The 24,551-nt window shown below is 43.7% G+C and overlaps 1 protein-coding gene across 2 annotated transcripts in view; it reads left to right on the top strand.

Moving 5' to 3' along the window:
- The window catches only part of PIGR (polymeric immunoglobulin receptor), a 39,122-nt gene extending 15,377 nt beyond the window's left edge, over window positions 1-23,745 (top strand). Inside the window, exons 2-11 of one of the 2 annotated variants that reach the window (XM_075909935.1) lie at window positions 3,155-3,262; window positions 5,928-6,266; window positions 7,349-7,678; window positions 10,718-11,041; window positions 11,576-11,890; window positions 13,971-14,067; window positions 18,749-18,867; window positions 19,740-19,868; window positions 21,624-21,682; window positions 23,082-23,745. In XM_075909935.1, coding sequence (XP_075766050.1) covers window positions 3,205-3,262; window positions 5,928-6,266; window positions 7,349-7,678; window positions 10,718-11,041; window positions 11,576-11,890; window positions 13,971-14,067; window positions 18,749-18,867; window positions 19,740-19,868; window positions 21,624-21,682; window positions 23,082-23,159 — 1,848 coding nt within the window. In that variant the 5' untranslated portion in view covers window positions 3,155-3,204 and the 3' untranslated portion in view covers window positions 23,160-23,745. The remainder of the gene's footprint in view (window positions 1-3,154; window positions 3,263-5,927; window positions 6,267-7,348; window positions 7,679-10,717; window positions 11,042-11,575; window positions 11,891-13,970; window positions 14,068-18,748; window positions 18,868-19,739; window positions 19,869-21,623; window positions 21,683-23,081) is intronic. The other variant, XM_075909936.1, reaches the window with a different exon arrangement.
- Window positions 23,746-24,551: the final 806 nt, after the last annotated feature.

The raw sequence follows: 24,551 nt of genomic DNA on the forward strand, positions 1-24,551 counted from the left end.
AGAACACCATTGTACCATAAATCGGGACAGGCACTAGATGGTACTTTTTGTGATACCACTGCCCTCTAATGGCTAGAAATTAGACATTTGCAAGCAACCTTTCTTGTTGAAGGTCCACAAACTATAGTGACTTTTATGCAAAGTTAATTAGAGCCCTGCGCAGACAAAAAATTGGTATCTGCATCTAAATCTACAAAAACGATCCGCAGATTTCTGCATCCACCTCCACAGAGACAGATACCCACAGATATAAAGCAGATATCTGCAGATTTGCAGGATTGTACTTACAAAATCTATATCCATAGCCACAAAAATGAGCCATGGATGCGGATATTCACAGACATAAACTAGGTATCTGCAGATTTGCAGGGCTCTTAAGATAATAAAGAATTTCACAGACATTAATTTAACATAGCAATGCCCCATGGGAGGCAGGTAAGTATGACTCCGAGAACATCCTGATGCCAGGAGGGCTAGAGGCCTATTGGTACCAAGTTAGGAGCTTCCTCTGGCCTGGCCAATTCAGTGAACCCCAACTCAACTGTGGTTACAATGTGTATCTAAAAAGGTGTCAGGAAATCAAGGTACCCTTGGAAAACCAACAAGTCACTGAGCACTAATATTCATGCATGACGTATGCACAGGGTGCATGCAGAAAGTTATCAATACTTGCTAAAATTATGTTCTTAAAATGTGTTTGGTAAATCACACACAGTGCACCTTGGACAAAGGAATGGTCATTGGAGTCCCTGACCAGCCCAGTCTTTGGGCAGACAACGAAGGCTCCTTTTTACACACTGGTTTCCAAAAGGGGCCCTTCACTCACACAGGCATGGCACCTACTCCTGGGGAATCTCTCCCCTGGCCAACTCCCCTGCCTGTGGTTGCCTGCTGTCTCTCCATCTCTCTCTTTGGCCTGCCGCTTCTTTGTCACTCCAGGAGTTGCTGGGTCCTCTCTGTGCCTCAGCCCTTCGCCCAGTTCACTCAGCGTTCTTCCCTTCCAGGATATAGTTTTTCAAAGTTTCCGTCACTCGCACAGAGCCCCAGGCAGTCTTCCATTCACTGCCCCACCAGTGTCATTTCCCCAGTACAGCTTAAGGGAATCCAAGCCCCCCTCTCCTCCAGGTTCCAGCCCGGGGACCCTACCACACACAGCTAAGGGCAGTTCAGTCCTCATCTTTGCTGCTTACTTGCTAGGCTGCTTCATGCCCTGGCATTCCCCATTACATGTTCGAGGGCCTCTCTATTGCCTCTTCCCGGGGGGTACCATGATTCACTTAGCTCTGTAGGCCCCTGACACACCTCCCTTCGCCAATGAAGTGACTGCAGACACCTCCTTGCAGCCCCTGGCCTGCTCTTAGCTCCATACCTTTATAGAAGGCCCTTGTGTTCCCACACAGGTGAACTTCCCCTAATCAGAGCTTTCCTCTCAGACTTCAGAGGAACAGGTTAATTTGTCCATCAGACCTCTATTACCCCCCTCAGGACATGTGCTGGGAGGGACACCCCCATCACACAAGTAAACAAAGCTATCGAGCTGGCCTGGAGACAGCAGAATGTCTGTGCTCACACCCAGCAGGAGAGAGAAACTTGGTCCAGGATTTTATTCCAGAGACTCCTCTGCGAAGGTTCATTGGTCTATAAAGACAGGGGTACCGAACCCCAAGTGATAACCAACTGACTCAACTGATTGTATTCAAGTGTATCAAGTAGGTATTTATGAAATGACACATTGGTGTTTAATATTATCGCAAAGTGTATGTGTTGGCACGATACAAGGAATTATGGACACTGATTCATGTATGGCTTTACGGTCTGTGTCCAAACAAAAAGAGGAACAGGTCTCTCCCAGACAGGAGAGAATGTCCCAGCAGTCCCCTGAGTTAATTAAGCATGATGGATTCAAGACAATGGAAGCCCTATCTACACACCATGGGATGGAAAACCCATGGGGAGGGAAGAATGAAGTCATCCTGTCTCTTGAAGCAAAGCCATTACATTTGGGGAGATATAAGCAGAGATAGGAGTATACCGACACATGGCAACAGAGCTTTTGGGAGCTGAGGAAGATGGGTTCTTCAACCAGGGAGGTTGATGTCTCTAGAAACTGAATATCACTCAGGCAAAGATCTTTCACCAAGGCAGACAAGGGAAGGCATCCTCGTGTACTTCTGTGAAGGTCCTGACAGAGGAAAAAGTCAATGATGGCTGGGAAGGAGAATGATTGGTGAGAAAAACATTTTAAACAAACAAAACCTGTATCTTGCTAGATTAAGTTTTAGATGTTTAGACATGTGTTGTCAATTGTGCTTGTTGGTAACTCTATCTAACTTTATTTCTCTTACTGGGTAGCTACTTAACGTATGTCTTATTGTTAATACATTTGGTTGTTTTTTTTTTTACTATAAATCAACTCAGTGCTGTGTTTAAATGGAAGGGGGTATTTGCCCCAGTAAAGTAAATTAGCTAGGATGGTCTTTTGAGATGTTAGACGGAAAAAATAAACGTTATTTTCTTCTGAACTGCCCAAGAGAGGACTAGACATTACAGAGCACATGATTTTGGAAAATTCGGGATTGGGAGTATGTGGGGGTCACTTCGCAAGTAATAACCAAGATTGATAAAGGTCAGGAGCGTGACTGGTGTCTTACCAGCAGGCTGCTGGGTTCAGAGTTGCTGGAAGAGGGGTGATATTATGCAAACACCATCCAGTGTGAGCTGCATGTTTGCTGCTAAACATCCCAAGCAGGGCGTTACCAGAGCCTGGCTTTTGAGGCATCCACAGTTACAGGACAGATAATGACTCAATGTCTCACTGATCTGGACTGCATCCCAGGCAACCTGATGCCACATTTTACTAAGAAGGAAACTATGGTCTAGGGATATTAGGTAACTTATTTGTAGTCACTTAATGAGTCAATGATAAAGCCAAGAACAGAAGTACCCCGAACAGAAGTTCCGTTGCCTGCTGTGAATGTTAGAGCACTGTTTTTCCTGTAGTACAAACTGTTGCATTCCTACGTTTCTGGTAACACTCCATGCGTGTGGCTTCACTTGTGACTCAAGGTGTTGGTCTCATAGACCCTGTTCAACAGGTGGCTTTAAAATTTTTTAAATCTCCTACTAAATAAATAACCTGACCTTCTGAATGCAGTTATTTACAGATTTCAGGAGAGGTTGGGGAACCAGGCGTTTGAAAGGAAAATGACTTTCTTGGTGTTCATCTTCCTGCTGTCCTTCCTCCAAGTGGAGTCTGCAAAAAGTAAGTATTTAACCAGTGCCTGAGTGATGAGTGTGAGAAGCATGTTGATGTTTGGTATCAACAGTACCTGTAAGGCTGATCTTACGCAGCACATTGAAGGCATAGTTATGACCAAATAGATGAATGTTCTTTACACTCATGCTGATCTCTTGAGACCATTCAGATTAGAGGCAATTCTGCTGATATCTCAGATTTCTGGGCTTTCTCATTTCCTCATCTTTTTCTCTCTGTTGTGGTATTTGGTCTGAAATCTCCTGGGCACTAGAGCTGTGTGAGGCCTTGCGTTTTTTTGTCCAGGGGGGGCAGCTCCCAGAAACCTTTCTGCAATTTTGTAGTTTGGGTTCCAAACCCCAAGCTCCATTTTGAGTTTGGGGTTCGATTGGACGGAAAATGTAAGTGCTAAGCTTCTCTCAATCAATGTGACAGGGTGTGGCCCGAAATAATAGGCTATCCCTCCCGCTTAGCATTGTGTCTTTCAAAAGATAAAATCAGGCTCAGGGCTCTCTCGACATTCAGCCTCCCCCTTTCAAGGTTCCTGAACCTCAATGAAACTATGGAAAAAAAGCTGAGTTTTTGAGTTTGCAACCAACCCAGCAGATGAAACCATCATTAAGGAAAGGTTCCGTAGGTCTGACTGGGACCCATTGCTTTGCAACATTTCAGATCTCTGCTGGTTTGAGCCAGGATAGAATAGCCAGTGCAGTGACTGTTTCCACAACTATTTAGAACTAGAAGATTTAACGGGCATTGCTCGGGTCCTTAACTCAATTATTATTATTTTTTGGAAAAGAAAATGAAAATGTCCAGGCTTCATTTAAATCTTTGCTCTGGGTGGGGCAGGGGAGGAGGGGCATAGGATGCAGGTTGCCCCCAGGGAGAGAGGAATACCCCAGCCCTCCCTCACCACAGTAGCTTGGGGCCAGGTAAGAGGCATCTCTCCATGGCCACTACAGCCCCCTATTTGCCCCTGCCTCCCCCAGGCAGAGTGAGGAATGCAGCCAACTGTGCACTTTCCCCTCACTCCCTGACAAAGGGGAACAGCCAACAATGTTCCGGTATGAATTGTGGAGGTGGGAGGGGGGGGGGAGGTGGAGCTGCAGCCTTCCACCACACCCTAAAAAATGCCTGTGGGGTGGGAGGCTCATAACTGGGGCAGTCCAGGATGTTGGGAGGGGGGCCACACCAGCGACCCCCTTTCACCTGCCTGGTGATTCTGTCTCTCTTCTGTATGGTTTTATGCATCCCCATATGAATGGGAGGGAGATTCAGCTCCTTCTTCCCTCCCTAAAGGGCAAATGGGGGGCGGAACACACGGGGCTAGGGCAGTCCAGGAGGGGGGCGATATGCCCTAGCCAGCCTCCTTCCCCTGCCTGGTGATTCTGTGTCTCTTCGATATGGTTTTATGAGAAGCAATCCCATTCCAGGCACAGAGAGAGACAGACAGACACACAAAGGGTGTGTCTAGACTACAGGGTTGTTTTGGTTTTTTTTCGAAAAAAGTAGCCTTTTTCAACAAAAGTAGCCTTTTTCGAAAAAACTTCACCTGCGTCTAGACTGAAGCCATGTTCTTTCAAAAGTAAATCGAAAGAACGCGGCAGTTTTTTTGATCACGGTAAACTTCATTTTATGAGGAATAACACCTTTTTTTGAAAGAACTCTTTCGAAAAAAGGCACTATTGAATGCAAACTGTGCTTTTTCGAAAGAGTGTCTAGACTGTCTTTTGAAAAAGCGGCTCGCTTTTTTGAAAAATCTACTTGTAGTCTAGACATTTTCTTTCGAAAGAGGCTTGTAGTCTAGATGTAGCCAAAGAGACAAACTCTCTTAAATATATAGTAGATAGCTGTCCCTTCTCCACCACTGCCCCTGCTGTCCCAGTGGGGTTAAAGCTGTCCCAATTCCCATCTCTGTACCCTTGCTGCCCCCCTGTGGTCATTATACAATATAACTATCCCTGTTTGCAAAGCCTTCACTTTCTGTTTAACGAGAAACAATCACATTTCAGGCACATCCCATTGTCCGGGGACAACCAAACCCTGACCTCGCTTTAAGTTCTGATAAGAGGAAGCAGCCTACCAAATTTGGCGGTCCTAGCTCTTAACTGTTTAGGAGGAGCTCTCGAACAGACAGACAGATAAACGGGATAGACAGACACTCACAGACAAACTCTTTCAAATATAGAGTAGATATCTGCCTATAATTGAAACCAAGATTGCAAGAAAATTAAAATAAGTTTAAAAAGCCAAGTCAGCGAAAACCATGGGGTTTCACTTCAAATGGGCACGAAAGTTTGAATTGGTTCTTACTTCATCCATGCCAGCTTAAGTATCACAAATAACAACCACTCTACATTACCACAGACATTTCAGAGCACTTTCTGAAACAAAGTGAGCCTGGGGGTTAAGGCACTAGACTGTGACACAAGAGATTAATTTTTGGCTCTCTTTTAGAGTTCTCGTGTGACCTGTGGCAAGTCATTTGATTTTTATTTTGTTTGTCCTGGCTACTTTGACTGAAAACTCTTTGGGGACAGGGACTGTCTCACACTATTTGTTTGTAGCTACGCCTGGCTCACTGAAGTCCTGATTTCAATTGGGGCCTGAGGATGCTCATGTGGTAATCACTTGAATTGTGGTGAATAACATGAAATATGTTTCCCCTTGCCAGTTTCAAGTTCAAGTTCCATATTCGGACCCAGACAGGTGACCGGTTTGCTGGGAGGATCAGTTACTGTGAAATGCTTCTACCCTCGCACCAACGTGAACCGACATGACAGAAAATATTGGTGCAAGGAATCAACACGGCAGTGTGCAACCGTAATTTCGTCCAATGGCTACATCGCTCAAGATTTCGCTGGCAGAGCGACCATCACCGACTTCCCAGAGCAAGGCATCTTCATCATGGAGCTCTCGAAGCTAGGGCTAAAGGACATCGGCTTTTATAAATGTGGCATTGGTCTCAATGATAGAGGACTCTCCTTCGAAGTCAAGCTGGATGTTTCCCAGGGTAGTTACCACCTGGGGGCTTCCTATCTTATTGTCTTTTGTAATAAGTGTATTTGAGATTGGGAAATCTACCCAAATGACAACATCCAAGAGAGCAAGGGGATTGGTGCCTTTAGTAATAACCAAGGGTATGTCTACACTACAGCGTTATTTTGAAATATCTAAATATCTTATTTTGAAATAACATGTCCACACACAAAATGCATTTCGAAATAGCTTTTTGCTATTTCAAAATAGCACATCCACACTGATTGGATGCTGAATCGCATTTAAGGCCAGCTGAAACTGGTTCTGGCAAGGCATCAGGTCAGAAGTTATCTTGTGGCCAGGGCGGCAAGCAGGAGGCCCCCTATTTCGAAACAAGCGTCTACACAGCGCTTATTTTGAAATAGCAATTTCAAAACTGGCGCTATTCCTCGTGGAATGAGGTTTACCAATTTTGAAATAAGCCTTCCACTATTTCGAATTAGTTTTGAAATAGCAGTTGGCTTGTGTAGATGCTAGGAAAGTTATTTTGAAATTACTTTGCTGTGTAGACATACCCAAAGAGCTTTCTGCATTTCTAGTGCTCCTATCATGGTTGTATAAAGGTACCATAAAAAAAAAAGGAGATGTACACAGATTCAAGGCAGCCAAAAGTCTCCACCAGTCCTTGATGTATCTACTCTCCTAAATGGAAGGTGTTTACTCAGTCAAAATAAAAGTGGTGTGTAATTTATACCACCATATGCAGTCATGCATGGCAGCCTAACACAGTACCGAACAGTACAGCAAACAGTGCCATGTGACATAAGGCAGAAGAATATGATGCTATGTGCAGTAATGTGTTGCATCAAAGACATCCTACAGTGCAGTGCATGTGGGGTGGCTTAGTACACAATGACGCAGGGTTGAAGAGTATGGTAAAGGTGTCTAGAGCTATGGTTGAGCAGGATATACTAAACTGGAGTAGGCTATAGTACAATCTGGAGTAGTATAGAGAAGTCTGATTGCTGCAGTGCAAGAGAGCATGGTATAGAAGAGTGTGGTAAACTGCAGTACAGTCTGGGTTCTGGATACTGACTTGGCCTATCATTTACACAGGTCCAAAAGTGCCTGAAGGAGCTGAACTCTATTACAAAGAGCTGGGAGGTTCTGTAACCATGAATTGCGCATTTGGCACGCAGTATGCTAGTGTCAGGAAGTATCTGTGCAAAATGGGGAAAACCGGCTGCTCTACGGTCATCGACACCTACGGGAACGTTAACCCAACCTACAAAGGGCGAGCTTTGCTAAGTCCTCAGGAGACTCCTGGGTCATTCGTCATCTACATGACCCAGCTGAGGAAGGAAGATTCAGGTTTATATTTGTGCGGAGTTGGAGAATATGGGGAGACAGGAGAATCCAAGGAACTGGATATGCATGTTTACCAAGGTGAGCAATGGGCAGGGTGTGTGGATTTCAGACATTCCAACAGTCTAATGTTTAATTTCCTGTGGGTCTGAGTTTCCCTTGAGAACCCTACTGATTCTCTCTAGTTAAAGATAAGAGTATAAGCATTGTACTTATTATTCCTTTATGTTTTTTTCATTTACCAATAATGTCATATGTCTGTCACAGACAAATCACAGAATCATAGAATACTAGAACTGGAAGGGACCTTGAGAGGTCATCAAATCCAGTCCCCTGCCCTTACAGCAGTCCAAAATACCATCTAGACCAGTGTTTCTTAAACTTTTTAAGACTGAGGAACACCTAACAATTTTTTTTTTATGAGGAACACCAAGGATTTTTTGTTGAGCCAAAAAAAAGGGGGGGGGGGAGGGGAAGGGTCAGGGGGAAAGTTATTGAGGGGAAAAAAAAGTTGCCTGCCCCTTTAAGGGTGGCCATTTTGAATTCTGTTCTTCTCCACGTCACACCTCTGACTGCCTTGCGGCACACCACTGTGCCGCAGAACACAGTTTAAGAAACACTGGTCCAGACCATCCCTGATAGAAGTCTGTCTAGCCTGCTCTTAAATATCAATATATAAATAAGAATATATATAAATAAATTATCAATATATATATTTATCAATATATACATAAGAAGACAAAGTCCCTTTCCCAAAGACTCAATGTTGCTATCTCCACTGTGTGTTGTCAGCAGGGTTTTAAACTTGAGCTTTCATCAGAGAAGCTATCCTAGGAGTTGAAGGTGTAATTCCATTAGCAGGCCACAGTGACACGCTGTAATCCTGCCTGAGAACTAGCCTTTTGTTCATGATGTTCAGGGCTCGCCAAGCCGCGGCGAGCCCTGCTCACCATCCACGTGGTTCAGCATGCTGCGCATTCACAGACCACACTGCGCATGCACTGATTGCGCTGTGGCGCCGTGCCGGGCTATAATCTACTTGCCTGTGATAAGTAGATTACTTAAATGGTCGAGCCCTGATGATGATACTTGCAAACGGCCAGTTCTCTTTTCAGACTTGGGATGAGGAAACTATTGCTTGATCCACTTAACAGCGTATCTTAAATGCAGACTACAGATGAAAAAATCCCAGACATTTTCCTGACCACTAGACATGCTGCCTGCCTAAGTAATTTTTTACAAACTTTGTTCCAATAGGAAGAGAAATAACTACAGGTTGAATCTCTCTAGTCCAGCAACCTTGGGTCCTGACTAGTGCAGAACCAGAGAATTTGCCAAACCACAGGAGGTCAACATTGTCTAGCAGCATTGCCAACACTTCCACTGCTTCCTGGGCTCTGAGAAGGGGTAAATTAGAGCTAAATAACAGCACAGAACACTGAGAGCTAGGATTGATGACTGTAAACAACTGTTATAGTACCGTGAGAAAGTTGGCCACACCCATAAATGAACATCTGGCTAACTCAAATCATGCCGGACCACGGAACTTGCCAGACCAGAGAATGCTGGACTAGAGAGGTTCAACTGTATAGATTTTAGAAAAGGGAAAGATCTGTTGGAGCCCATACAGTTTGCCCCCTCAGCTATCCCAGAATAGCTCCCTACCATCTATTCTCCAGTCTAGTTTTAAACATCTCGCAGGATGGAGTTACCACCACTTTCTTAGGGACACGACGGCATAGTCAAATAGAATAATCAGTCTGCTGCAAATTAACATTGTTGCTTCATTCTGGATTAGTTTGCAAAGTAAAAGGGCAAAAAGCAGATGTTATGAGTAATAAGCCAAAGGTATTTCTATGCGAAGGTGGATTTGCTAACAGATTTAGGGCAGGTGTATACTACTGCTTAAGGTGATCTAACTTACAATTCTCAGGGGTATGAAAATCTCCCCCCCGCTCAAGTGATGCACTCACTGTACACCCCAGCAGTATGTCTGCAGGTGCTGCTCTCCCACTGACACAGCTTATGCCTCTTGCCAAAGTGGAGTAAAAGCTTGTTGTGTAGACTTGCCCTTAATGGCTGCTGTTCCTTTTGAGGCGCCTGTGGCCATTACTGTTCCACTCTGTGTGTAGATTCTCTGACCTTTGGCGGAGACATTGTTTGGAGCGATGTCATGCCTTTGTGTCTAGGTTTCTCCACTGATTCCAAATGAAGGGGACACCAAAACTTTGCATGAACCAATCATGTTAAACCTTAAACAAGGAAACACCCATTATAGTTGGTGTCCTTGCTGGCTCTCCTGACCCAGGGTTGGCAGAGACCTCAGGAGGTCATTGAATCCAACCCCCTACTAACAGCAGGAAAATCCCAACTAAATCATCCCAGCCAGGGCTGTGTCAAGCCGAGACTTAAACATTTCTATGGATGGTGATTTCCATCCCCTCCTTAGGGAACCCATCCCAGGGCTTCCCCACCCTCCTAGGGAAATAGGTTTTCGTAATATCCCAACTAACCTCTCCCACTGTAACTTGAGACCTTTGCTCCTTGTTCTGTCATCTGCCACCACTAAGAACAGCCTCTCTCCATCCTCTTTGGAACCCCCCTTCAGGTAGTTGAAGGCTGCTATCAAATCCCCCCTCACTCTTCTCGTCTGTTGACTAAATATGCCCAAATTCATCAGCCTCTCCTCAGAGGTCATGTGCTCCAGCTCACTAATCATTTTCATTGCCCTCTGCTGGACTCTCGCCAATGTGTCCACATCCTTTCTGTGATGGGAGGCCCAGAATTGGACCAGTGCTGCTGAATAAAGGGGTATAATCACTTCCCTAGATCTGCTGGAAATGCTCCTCTTGTTCCCAAAAAAGCTAAGTTGCTGGCTTCTGGGGGAAGGGGCAGTTCCTCCTATTCAGGATTGAGACATAGGACCACAGAAGTCAGGGGAAAGATTCTACAGCAGGCTAGCAGTCTGTTACATTGCATCCCTGCAATTTACTTTAAAATGTTTTTACAAGGAACAGATCCATCCGCACAACTACACAAGGCACATGCTGCGTGCACATGAGCCTAGCACGCAATGCACCAGAGGAGCCTAACAGCACATGTCCCCTTTTGTATCTCCAGAGACAGCTGTGCCCCAGGGACGACACACAATCAATGGAGTCATCGGAGGTTCAGTATCTGTCGAATGCCGCTATGATCCACGTCGGAATTACACACTTAAGTACTTGTGCAAATGGAGAAAGAATGGGTGCACTCAATTAATAACCAACCTTATCATGATGATAGATTCATACGAAGGAAGGATAGTCATGCATGATAACCCGAAAAATGGAACCTTCACTATAATAATGAACCAGCTAGTAGCAGAGGATGCAGGATATTACTGGTGTATGACAGATGGAGATGTAGAAAGGAAATCTTCAAAGGAGCTGAAGATTATTGATGGTATGAAAACGTGGGTAGAGATTAGTGTCTCTTCCAGCGCAAGTGATGTGTGTACTTTATTTTTGTTCCTCCTAAAGCAGCAGCATAGAGCAGAGCCTTGTTTTCCTATGGAGAACTATTTTCTAATTCATAGCTTCATCATCTCAATGGGCAACATGTAATATTGCAAGGCACAAATTAGAGCTGGTGGAAGATTTTCAAAAGTACACGAATTCCACAGAAACGTTTTTGGACTATGTTTGAAATTGGGGGAGGAAGGAGCTGAAACATTTTAAAGCTTTTCTGACACATGATTTATTTAAAATGTCACATAGGCACATAGGGAGATATGTTTGCATAAAATTAAATATACCATATAGGTGCATGATAGCAACATAAGGTAAGTTTACCATCATAGATACATTCTATGCCATGTAGTTACATAATAGGAATTTATAATTACTAACACCGTGCTCATATTGGGGATACTTCTGCATTTTAATTGTTCAGATCATTAACAGCCACCTCATTGATTTTTCCCCCCCTTCTAAACAGGACAACCAGGCTTAACAGGACTGAAAGAGGTTAATGCTGTCATTGGTACACGGGTCACTTTGTCATGCTCTTACCCGTGCAAATATTATTCTTACCAGAAATATTGGTGCAAGTGGAATAATAGGGGATGCAAACCTCTCGTCTCCTATGAGCAAAACCAAACCAGCCCGGCTGTCAACTGTGACGAGGAGAATAAGACACTCTACTTAACTTTTAACCAAGTCACACAGACGGACCAAGGGTGGTATTGGTGTGGAGTGAGCCATTCGGGTCACTATGGAGAAACCATGGCCGTGTTCCTGAGAGTAAATGGAGGTGAGCCTAAGAATTTACCACAGGGCAAAAACAGGCCAGGTTTTCTCTGCTGTCACAATGCTCACCCAAAATGGTGTCATTTCATTGAGAGAAACTACTCTGAACCTCAACTAAGTGGTGGCCTTTCAGAACATCGTCCGGCTCTTTGTCTAGGACAGACAACACTTCCTGTTTCACTAAGGCTCTCACTGTATTCACAACATGTATCCCTAACTTTCATTCACACATGGGTCACAGCATTCTTCCATTTTCCAATCTCGGTTACTAGCCAGTAAAAAGAATGGAGCCTGCCCCAATATTTTGCATTGCAGCCCCCTAGATGTTATTATTTGTATTACAGCAGCACTGAGGGTACGTCTAGACCTCTTTCGACAGAGGGATGTAAATTAGACACTTTGAAATTGCAAATGAAGCCGGGATTTGAATTTCCCACGCTTCATTTGCACATTCGCGCATGGCAGGGTTTTTTGAAAAACGCTATTTCAAAAGTAAACCCGCGGTCTAGACACGGTTTTTTAAAAAAGAAAAGCCTTTTTTGAAAGATCCCTTACTCCTCAAAAAATGAGGTTTACAGGATCTTTTGAAAAAGGCTTCTATTTTCGAAAGAACTGCATCTAGACTGAGGTTTCACTTTCAAAAGAGCGCTTTTTCGAAAGAGCGCCATGACACAAATATGCAAATGAAGCACAGGAAATTCAAATCCCGGTTTCATTTGCAATTTCGAAGCATCTAATTTACATCCCTTTGTCAAAAGAGGGATGTAGTCTAGACACACCCTGAGACTGCTTGACCAGAACCTGGATCCTGCCATGCTTAGGGTTGCCAGGTGTCCAATTTTTGCCCAGACAATCCAGTTTTCGCTGCCTCTGTCCAGTAAAAAAAATCCAGAAATACTGGACATGTAAAGTCCGGTATTTTCTGTTTTTCTCGGACAGGAGGCCGGTGGGAACATTCTTCCCCTGCTACGTCTGGCGGGGGCAGGAGGATATTTAATGGTGCACTGACCTTAAGCTGAGGAATATCAAAGCAGCACAGCCGTCTCTCCAGCCCTCCCCCTGCAGCAGCAGCCTGCTGCTGTGTTCCTAGCAGGGCAGAACAGGACATACCTGCCACAAAAAGCTAACAGTCTATAGCAGGGTGGGCAATACAACGGTAGTGGTCCACCAGTGTTTGTGCCCAACAGGCCACCACTCCTATATTTACCTGTGCCTCTGCAAGTACAGGCGACTGCAGATCCCATTGGCCACGGATCACTATTCCCAGCCAATTGGAGCTGCAGGAAGTGGTGTCTCACGCTGCACAACTTCCAGCAACTCCCATTGGGAAAGGCGATCCACAGAACAATGGGAGTGGCAATCACTTGTACCGGTAGAGGCTCAGATAAATATAGTGGTAGCAGCCCTACAGAGGACAACCCTGGGAAACTGAATCTGTCCTGGAGGCCAGTATTTGCCCACCTCTGGTCTATGTAGATAAAAATACAGGGAGCAAGAAACAAAAGACTGTTAAACTCTTTTACAGATGAGGAACTATTTCTCCACTCCATCTCAAAATCTTTCTTGGAATAGGGGCTCAGAGGAAGCTGGGGGCAAACACAAGCATGTGGTGTTGGAAACATAAAACCCAATATCATTGTGTTAACTAATGCATGAGAACCAGGAAGAGCCAGTGGCTAGAAATGAAAGGGAAGCACATCCTGTATGAGTGATTTGCAAAAAGTAACATGCCTGATAAATGGGGAGAAGCAAATCAAATAGTGAGCCATATTCTGGAGTGTACTAGTTATATAGGTAGGGATTATAAACAATGGGTTTTTTTAAAATACATGGCTCAAAAGATCACTCAAGATTTTCTGACAAGGTCATTTTGACAAAGACTCCCCTTTAAAAAAGACACTAGGAGCCAAAGTCCCACTGAAAATCAATTAGAACATTTTGAAAAAGAGACTTTGGTGCTTTTGAAAATTGACTTACCTATGAATCAGATGCTGACAATATATTTGTTTTTCTCTCTGTGCCTCTCTGCTGTGATGCTGGACCCAAATAACCCATTCCCGTCTACAACTTGTTCGGAACTAAAGGTACCATCCCTCGCAATGCAGACTATGAAGTACCTGATATTTCAAACAGTGGTTCTGGAAAAAGAGCTGACTTCCCAGCTGACAGTTCTTCACCAAGGTCAGTCTGTTGAAAACTTTGTTCCAAAGTGTTTTGGAAAAAAGCAAGAGTTCCCCTGCCTCATTCAACCTCTGTCCTTTTTTACAACTTAATTCACTTGTATGGTTCTTGTGTATTCTGATCTATGTTCAATTCCATTGAACACTACATATGGTCAGAGGTCATGTTTTCCCAGCCAATTTTGGTCCATATCAAAGTTGTGGATCAGCTTTGGATAATGTGACTGTGTGAGGGTAGAGGACTACAAGAAAGTAACAAAAAGCAGGTATATTTGTCCTGGGTTAAACAAGTCCCTGTTTCCCTGGAAATCAAACAAGGTGACCCCAGTTTAACTAAGACAGCTGGAGTCAATCAAGAACCTGCTAGAACCAGTTGAGACAGTTAGGTTTGATTTGAACACCTGGAGCCAAACAAGGACCAGCTGGAACTGATTAAAAGCCTTCCCTGTAGTCAGTTTGATGGGGTGCCAAGCAAGGTGAGAGGAGGATGTACTACAGGAGATCAGGAACTGTAGAAATGCTGTCAGGTACCACGAGGATCCCTGTAGGTACAGAGGTGAAGGCCCTGCTAGGGAACAACCACTTCGGATCCCAGAAGTTTGAAGGAGGTAAACCCCTGCTAGACAGGGAGAAACTGAGTTAAAAAAATCTAGTCTGTTGTCTCCACATCTGGAGAGACCATTAGAGACTAAAAGATTTCTCCCCCTGCTCTGCCAATAATGAGAGTGAATAAATCAGACCATGGCTTGCCCCTGAAGTAAAGGAGTTAGGCTTTGTCTACATTAGGAAGGTTTGGCAACAAAAGTGCTGTCAACATGCAAAAGTGGCCAAAAGTGAAAAATTGATCAAACTGATTTTTCTACGTCCTACTGTCAACATTTCACGGACACCTCACTAGCACCCTGTTAACAAATAGAGCAAAGCAAGGTGAGTGAGTGTCCCACAGTGCAGTACTGTGGGAAGGCAGAACTGATCCCTGCTCTTCTTAGGATTCCCTCATCGCACTGTGAGCTCTTCGTGCTAAGGAATGTCACAGCAGCACAGGAGTCTCTCCAGCCCTCCTCCTGCAGCAGCAGCCTGCCTGCTACTGTGTTCCTAGCAGGGAAGAACAGAAGCAGTCCAATAATTTGTTCTTTGTTTGTTCCACAAACAGAGCTTTGAAAGGGGAGGGGCACATGCCTACAGGGCAGCAGAGATCACAATACGCTGAGCACGGCCATCAGGGCAGGCATTGTGAGATACTGGCAGAAGCCAGTTTGTATTTTCTCCCGACAAAACAAACAACAGATCTACACTGGCTCTTTGTCAACAATAAAGGGAGGAGAAAAGCAAAAAGACTCTGGCACGGGTGGAGGTTTTGTGTCACCAAAACCAGGTGTTTTTCCTGACAAAAGTTGCATTACAGTGTAAACATTCTCCCTTTTCTGTCATCGGAAGGCAGTTTTTGGTGACAAAACATGACAGTGTAGACTAGGCTGAGAGCTATAGAGAGCCACCGAGGTGAGCAATTAGATCAGGAGCTGCTGTTTTCCCCAGAAGGGGAAAGATAATATTTAGCCTACTGCTACCTCAATGCAAGTGTAGAGTCCTGCACTTGGGACAGAAGAATACCAAGCATTGTTACAGGCTGGGAACTGACTGGCTAAGTAGCAGAAAAGGACCTGGGGATTACAGTGGATAAGAAGCTGGATAGGAATCAACAGTGTGCCCTTGTAGCCCAAGAAGGCTAATGGCATATTAGGTTGCATTAGGAAGAGCATTGCCAGCAGATCTAGAGAAGTGATTATTCCCCTTTATTCAGCTCTGATGAGGCCACATCTGGAGTACTGTGTCCAGTTCCAGGCCCCCCATTATAGACAGGATGTGGATACATTGGAGAGGGTCCAGCGGAGGGTGACCAAAATGATTAGGGGGCTGGAGTGCATGCCCTATGAGGAGAGGCTAAGAGATTTGGGTTTGTTTAGTCTGCAGAAGAGAAGAGTGAGGGGGGATTTGATAGCAGCCTTCAACATCCTGAAGGGTGGTTGAAAAGGAAGGAGAGAGGCTGTTCTCAGTAGTGACGGATGCAGAACAAGCAGCAATGGTCTGAAGTTACAGTGGGAGAGATCTAGCTTGGATATTAGGAAAAACTATTTCCCTAGGAGGGTGGTGAAGTACTGGAATGGGCTCCCTAGGGAGGTGGTGGAATCTCCATCCCTAGAGGTTTTTACATCAAGCCCTGGCTGGGTTGATTTAGTTGGGATTGGTCCTGCTTTGGGCAGGGAGCTAGACTTGATGACCTTGTGAGGTCTCTTCCAGCTCTATGATTCTATACCCAGAAGTGCAGGACCCATTTTGAGAAATTAGGAGCTTTGTCACAGTAATCATCCTAACCCAGAATCCACTCTGCACTTCAACTTTTTTACTTCCGTCCATCATTTCTCTTAATGCCATTTGGCAAATACTGATTCGTCAGAGGCTTCTGTTGGTAGAAACATTGCAACATGTTCTAGTGGCTAGAACAACACAGAAACCTAGGATCCTATTCTTAGCTGTGATGCTCCTTCCGTTTGGGATTGGGGGAAGCCTATTTGCCCTAAGTGTCTCAATTACCCCATCTGCAAAACAGGGATAAAAATATTTGCCTCACTGAGATGTTGAGATACTTTATCAATTGTTTATGAGTAGCTCTGACCTCTCTAAATGAATAGAATTATGTGAATGCACTGATTTTGTTCTTAAAAACAATCCCACTCAATTCTGAACTTTGGCTATCTATGATTTTTCCATAAGAACATAAGAATGGCCGTACTGGGTCAGACCAAAGGTCCATCCAGACCAGTAGCCTGTCTGCCGACAGTGGCCAGCACCAAGGGATCCGGAGGGGGTAGACTGAAGACAATGATCAAGAGATTTGTTTCGTGCCGTCCATCTCCAGCCTCTGACAAACAGAGGCCAGGGACACCATTTCTATCCCCTGGCTAATAGCCTTTTATGGACCTAACATCCATGAATTTATCTGGCTTCTCTTTAAACTCGGTTATAATTCTAGCCTTCACAGCCTCCTCTCGCAAGGATTTCCACAGGTTGACTGTGCACTGTGTGGAGAACTTCTGCTTATTAGTTTTAAACCTGCTACTCATTAATTTCATTTGGTGTCCTCTAGTCCTTATATTATGGGAACTAATAAATAACTTTTCTTTATTTGCCCTCTCCACACCACTCATGATTTTATAGACCTCTATCATATCCCCCCTCAGTCTCCTCTTTTCCAAACTGAAAAGTCCCAGTCGCTTTAGCTTCTCTTCATATGGGACCTGCTCCAAACCACTAATCATTTTAGTTGCCCTTTTCTGAACCCTTTCCAAGGCCAAAATATCTTTTTTGAGGTTAGGAGACCACATCTGTACACAGTACTCAAGATGTGGGCGTACCATAGTTTTATACAGGGGCAGTAAGATATTCTCTGTCTTATTTTCTATCTCTTTCTTAATAATTCCTAACACTCTATTTGCCTTTTTGACCACTGCAGCACACTGTGTGGACGTTTTCAGAGAACTATCCACGATAACGCCAAGATCTTTTTCCTGATTTGTTGTGGCCAAATTAACCCCCATCATACTATATGTATAGTTGGGGTTATTTTTTCCAATGTGCATTACTTTACACTTATCAACGTTAAACTTCATTTGCCATTTTGTTGCCCAATCACTCAGTTTTTTGAGATCTTTTTGAAGTTCTTTACAGTCTGCTTCTGTCTTGACTATCTTGAACAGTTTTGTATCATCTGCAAACTTTACTACCTCACTGCTTGCCCCTTTCTCTAGATCATTTATGAATAAGTTGAATAGGATTGGTCCCAGGACTGACCCTAAAGGACACCACTAGTTACCCCTCTCCATTCTGAAAATTTACCATTTATTCCTACCCTTTGTTTCCTGACTTTTAACCAGTTCTCAATCCAAGAAAGGACCTTACCTCTTATCCCATGACAATGTAAGTTACACAAGAGCCTTTGGTGGGGGACTTTGTCAAAGGCTTTCTGAAAATCTAAGTATACTATATCTACTGGATCCCCCTTGTCCACATGTTTGTTAACCCCTTCAAAGAACTCTACTAGATTAGTAAGACATGATTTCCCTTTACAGAAACCATGTTGACTTTTGCCCAACACATTATGTTCTTCTACGTGCCTCACAATTTTATTCTTAATTATTGTTTCTTTTAATTTGCCTGGTACCGATGTTAGACTTACTGATCTATAATTGCCAGGATCACCACTAGAGCCCTTTTTAAATATTGGTGTCACATTAGATCTCCCCCAGTCAGTAGGTATGGAAGCCAATTTAAAGCATAGATTACAAGCCACATTTAACAGTTCTGCATTTTCCCATTTGAGTTCTTTTAGAACCCTTGGATGAATGCCATCCGGTCCTGGAGATTTGTTAATGTTAAGTTTTTCTATTTGTTCCAAAACCTCCTCTAATGACACTTCAATCCAGGACAGTTCCTCAGATTCATCTTCCACAAAGGATGGTGCAGGTTTGGGAATTCCATGTTGAGCATTTCTGTGTCCATTGTTGTGCACGTTTCTATATAGATTTTCTACTGTATACCGGATCTCCTAGGTGATTCAGTCTTGTATAGATCAGTATAAAGTCACATGAACATACAAGAGTACTACACATTTGCTCCTTTTCCAGCTCGCAGGAACATGACAACTCTAAGGTGATTCTCTCAGTCCTGATCCCCATTGCTGTTGTGTGTCTACTCCTTGGTACAGTCTTTGTTGTTGTTAAATTCAAGCTCCTGAAGCGCACAGGTGAGTCCTAACAACTTACTTCACTTTATTAGCCTCCTTTTTTGTACTGTAGACATACCCTGAGAGTGTGGGCCACAGAGCAGCTAGTGATTATCATCTTTGAAAAGGGACAATAAAACTGCTGAAAAGAAACGTCAAAAATGTTTGTTCTTCCCTAGAAATCTAGGGCCTTCCCTGACTATTTGGGAATACTGGCGATTTCGGGGTAGCGGGCGTGTGACATGAACAATGCTCTTGGTACCAGTTTGAGTGGGTCCTGTGAGCCCCCCGCCCCATCAGAGCACTCATATAGATACAGTGGGGAACAGTATCCCACCCTTTAACCCCAGAACAAAGCCACTCCGTATAAAAAAAAAATGGTTGGCAAGGTATAATATTTATGGCCTGGCTTCAGTAATAGCATTGTGCTTCACAGCACTTTATGTTTAGCGAATTGACCTACCCGCCCCTCCATGAGGCAGTGGTAAGGTGAGGATTTTCACACCCATTGTACAGACATGGTAAATGAGGCTGCAAAGGTAGTGGTGTCTTTCCTGGCATTCGCACGTCTGCTCCTCCTGACCGGTGCTCAGCTCTCCAGACGCGTCTCTCTCAAAATCAGGCTGTAGCAGAAAGCTTGAAGGAAGACTGTTCTCTTTACACAGCTAGCCTGGTTTCTATATCAGTGAGGCTCAGATAAATACTTGACTGCTACAGTCTTAGCATCAGCATCTTTTGCAGGTCATCTGGTGCTAATAAATGTGTATGTGAAATAAGGGAGGGAGATTTTATGGTCAATAGTGAGGTATTTTCCTTGAAAGTATCAAACAAAGGCACCCACTGTATTAAACAATGTTGTGTGCACGTGTCTGCTCCATTCCTCCCTTGAACAGAGCTGGTTTCGGTTGGAAGCTACAGAACAAATATTAGCATGTCCGAGTTTGACAATCCACGAGAGCTGGGAGCGAAGGAGAATGCGGGCATAAATAATTCTCAGGAGACGCAGATTGGGGGAGTGGATGGTAAGTTGCATATTAAATATACTTATAGCACATCTTGGGGTAAAGCAATGACTCACCTAAGGAACAGGACATGTCAAGAGGATTCTGAACTGAGGTGGTGGCTACAGAGTAGGTGCTGGGATCTTTTCTTATTTTCTTGTGGAAAAGCAAAATATATATTAAAAATGTATCTAGCAACCAACAGCAAACTGGATGGTTTCTACAGTGGACTAAGATGTACTACATACAAAACAGATTCTCCGAGAAAGGTTTACAATGTTAAATGCAAAGTAGTACACATTGGAAAAAATAATCTCACTTACACACAGCAAAATAAATTAACTGTTACTACTAAAGAACGACATTGGAGTCATCGTGAATAGTCTCGGAAAACATCTGCTCAATGTATAGTGGCAGTCAACAAAAAGCTAACAGAATGCTAGGAACCATTAGGAAAGGTATAGATAGTAAAAAAGAAATAATGCCCCTGGACAAATGCTTGCGAGGCCTACACTTTGAATACTTTGGACCACTCTTGTTGAATAAGTAGGTGTTATTTTCCCCTTCATATAACACACTAGAAGTAAGTCCTAGTGAAATTATGAGCAGATCTAAAACAAACCAAAAGAAGAACTGCTTCACCCAACAGAGTTATCCTCTTGAACTTGTTGACATTGGGCGTTGTGAAAGCCAGAAGTTTAATTAGGTTAAAAAAAATATAGAAAAGTTCATGAAGGATAGAGGTACATCAACAGCTATTTGCCAAGATGGGCGAGGATGCAGTCCCAGTGTTCTTAAAGCTCCAACAGCCAATAACTGGAACTGAATGAAGCGTGCATCACTTGAAATTGCCCTGTTCTGCTCATTCCCTCTAGGGCATCTGGCACCAGCCAGAGACAAGATACTGGGCTAGAAGGACCAATGGCCTCACCCATTATGGCCATTCCTGTGTAAAAGCACAAACAGGAGCAATCAAGACTTGGTCTCCAGATTTCTGACTTCAGCATCTTTCACAAGCACTAAATTAGCAAGAAATGGTTAAAATAATTTCTTTTTGATAGTTGGGGTTATTGTTTGAATGCTAAGCCTAAAATTTCCAGCACCTAGATCACCACACTGAGGGTACATGTACACTATGGGTAAGGACAAATTAAGATACGCAACTTCAGCTACGTTAATTGTGTAGCTGAAGTTGAAGTACCTTAACTCGACTTTTGGTGCCGTATGCACTTCAGGAAGTCAAAGGGAGACCGCTCTCCCTTCGACTTCCCTTACTCCTTATGGAAGCAGGACTATTGGCATTGACTCGAGTGCCCCTCTCAGTTCAAATTAGCGTGTTTTCACTAGACCCGCTAATTCAAACCCTGGAAGATCGACAGCGGCAGCTTCGATCTTTTTTGTACTGTAGACATACCCTGAGAGTGTGGGCCACAGAGCAGCTAGTGATTATCATCTTTGAAAAGGGACAATAAAACTGCTGAAAAGAAACGTCAAAAATGTTTGTTCTTCCCTAGAAATCTAGGGCCTTCCCTGACTATGTGCAGGGCTGCTTAGCACTTAACACAGGCACAGCACAGTTGGTCGAAAGGAAAGGAAGGGTAGCATTTGCAAAAGCCTTATTGTACTACTGCTGCAAGCTGACATCCAGCCTAGAGAGGTGGTTGTACCCTGAACATCAGTACCAGTTTAGGACAAACTAGCTACTGAATAAATGGGGCTTGGTCTATGCTGCATGATTGTCCAGGCCCGGTACTCTAACATCTCCTATGATTTCAGAATTTGTAACCATTCCTGCCAATACTGAGAGTGCAGAAGAACCAAAGGTGGTGAAAAGGGTAAGAACAGCTAGAATATATAACTTAAGGTGCCGCAGCCTGTTTTTCTTTCTCTAGAGCTTCAGCAAAAAAAGCTCCTCTTTTTCCCTTTGCCCTATTCAGGATTAACTCCCTTCTCCATTAGCAGCCTGTTAAGCATCTCATCTGGAGCCTCTACACTGGACTTTCTAACCCTTTACAGCACCCACATCACTATAGAGATAACTCAACAGCAGTCACTTAGGCCACATCTCCTTTTGCCGGAGGATTGATGCTCTGACGACCGATCCTCTGCAGTTCGATTTAGTGGGTCTAGTAAAGACCTGCTAAATCGGATGCTGAGGGTGCCCCCATCAGCACCAGTACAACTTGCTGTCACGAGGAGTAAGGGAAGTTGATGGGAGCACCCTCAGCATTCAATTTTTCTCATCTACCTCCTCCTATGGGGCAACCACAGAAAAATCAGTGCAAGTACATCAACTCCAGCTACACAATTCACATTGATTTTCCCCACCATTGTAGACCTGGCCTTAGCTTTGATTCATGATTTCAGTGCAGCTGGGAAAATTAGCCAGTGTTATTGTTCTGAATGCCTGAGACCAGGGGAGGAGAAGGATCAATCCCAAACTGCTAGATTTACAGGGTGAATAGAAGCTGTGAGTTCTATTCAAGTCCACCGCTGACTGTGTGTATGATCACAGGCAAGTCACTTTGCCCAACTGTAAAGTGATATCATGATATTCTCACATTCCCACAGGAGTGCTGTACAGCTGAATTACTGTTCCACTAGCTGGTGACAGCTATTAAAAAATATCTGTAACAAACAGTTTTAGGTGCCCTACAAATTAATGGCACCAGGAACACAACCAGTAAATCAAAGCATCACCTTACTCCTTACACCTCCCCCAAAACTTTTGCAGCATTCCCAGAAGGCTATTTGACCAAAAAGGTGAGCATAGAGAGCAAGGTCCAAAGTCTCCATGAAGAATGGCTCTCTAATAGCTTTGAATTAACTAAGGTTTGTATATTTCTTTGAGGTCCTTAGCTGAACATCACTCAAGAGAGGTGCAAGAGGTCTTTATGCCATGAGAAAATTGTGCAAAAACAGCAACTTTGGCACTTGCTTTAGAACAGGCAAATCTAATGGCCGTTTTAACACAACTAACTGGGATGCAGTGAAGGGAATATAGCAAAGAATTCCAAGTTTCCAACATTTCTCTGAAGTTGATCCTGACACCCTGAACCTCTTGAGTAGGCAAGAGCATAACAAAAAGGTTCTGATGAGATGCTGGGGACCTTGTTTGTATTGGATAAGACAGTCTCTTTAGACATTGGCTGCATGTGGCACTTTTACGTGTTCGTTTCTGCCTCATCGTTGGTTCTTCTGGGGAAGTCTGAATAATGTGATTCCTTTTCTCAGGGTTCCAAGGAGGAGGCCGATATGGCTTACAGCACATTCCTGCTTCAGGCAAGCAAAGTAGCCGAGGGAAATGCTTAGCAAATTCCTCACCAGTCCCAGGACAACTGCTTCTGGAGATAGCACAAGCACAAAGCAATAACGACTGAAAACAATACGGTGTTTGGAATCAGTGAAGAACAGATCTGCAAGCCGCACTTTTTCTTACTGTCAAATCTTTTGCTGCATCAAGATCTTTCAGTTCCTCAAAAGATATTTTAATGAAGTTCTGAGTGGTAATATAATAAGAATCTTCTAGATGAAATATAACTTGCCTGGGGGAAGTTAAACCCTCAGAAGTTTGATTTTTTTAAAAAAAATTAGAGCAAAGGGTGTCATTTCAAGCACATTTGATGCAAAATGTCAATAAAGCTCTAACGCCTTTACTTTCCTGCAGGCTGGGCTCCCTGGTTGGAGTTCACCAGTCCCAGGGATGGCAATGACTTAAGGATGCACTTTAGATTCAAATCTCATTTGATTTTACAACACCAGGAAATATTTTAGAACAGCATGACTCTTTTGATTTCTATGAGCTTTTTAATCTTCAAGGCACAACCTATAGACCAGACAAGTAACCTGAATTTTTCTTCGCAGCTAATAAAGAATATGATTGTATTTTAGCAGATCAGTTATTCGGTTTACTTTCTGTATACTTTTATACTGCATGGGGTGAATGCTATGGGGGTAGGCAAGGGTTAAAAAAACACTTGGGATTTGGAGTTATTTCTTACTTTTTGTTACTCAAAACTAGAACTCTCTTGAGACACCAGGTACATTTATATTGTACAGCAATGCATTAAAGGACCAAGATTCTCTCCTGTGCTGAAATTTGCTCATTACAATGAAAGAAGGATGGGGATTATCCGGGAGCCAGTCTGTGACACTCAAAATCTGAATCTAAATCAGTGGTTTTCAAACTATGGGTCATTTAACTGATTAACGTTAACCAGTTAATGTTAATGTTTAACTGATTAAACAGGATTTTACATGCTTAGTTCACACCTGAGAAGGTACAAAGAAAAACAATGGAAAGTTTCACGGAGAGTTTTAAGACGGTGGGTGCTTCACACTTGGAAAAGTGGGAAGCTGTTTCAGGGAGAGGAGGCATGACACAGAGTGGGGCAAAAAGAAGTGAAGAGTTTTAAAGCCACCCAAAAGTTTACAACATGGGCCCTGCTCCAAAAATCTAGAGAAGTCAATGGGAGTCTTTCCGATGATTTTCCTAGGCTTTGATTCAGGTCCATGGGGTCTGATTCTCCTCTCAGTAAAACCAGCAGCGGCATGGCCCCAGTGTGACACTGGTGCAAACAGGAAGAAAATCAGACCCATAGTCTTAACGTTCAAGAAAACATTCTGGGTAGTTCTCAGCTCCACCGGGTTCCATGACGACACCCGCAGCGTAGGCAGTGTTATTTCCTGACCTCGCCAAAAAGA

Source organism: Pelodiscus sinensis, chromosome 27, assembly GCF_049634645.1.
Source record: "Pelodiscus sinensis isolate JC-2024 chromosome 27, ASM4963464v1, whole genome shotgun sequence".
NCBI classification, from domain to species: Eukaryota; Metazoa; Chordata; order Testudines; family Trionychidae; genus Pelodiscus; species Pelodiscus sinensis.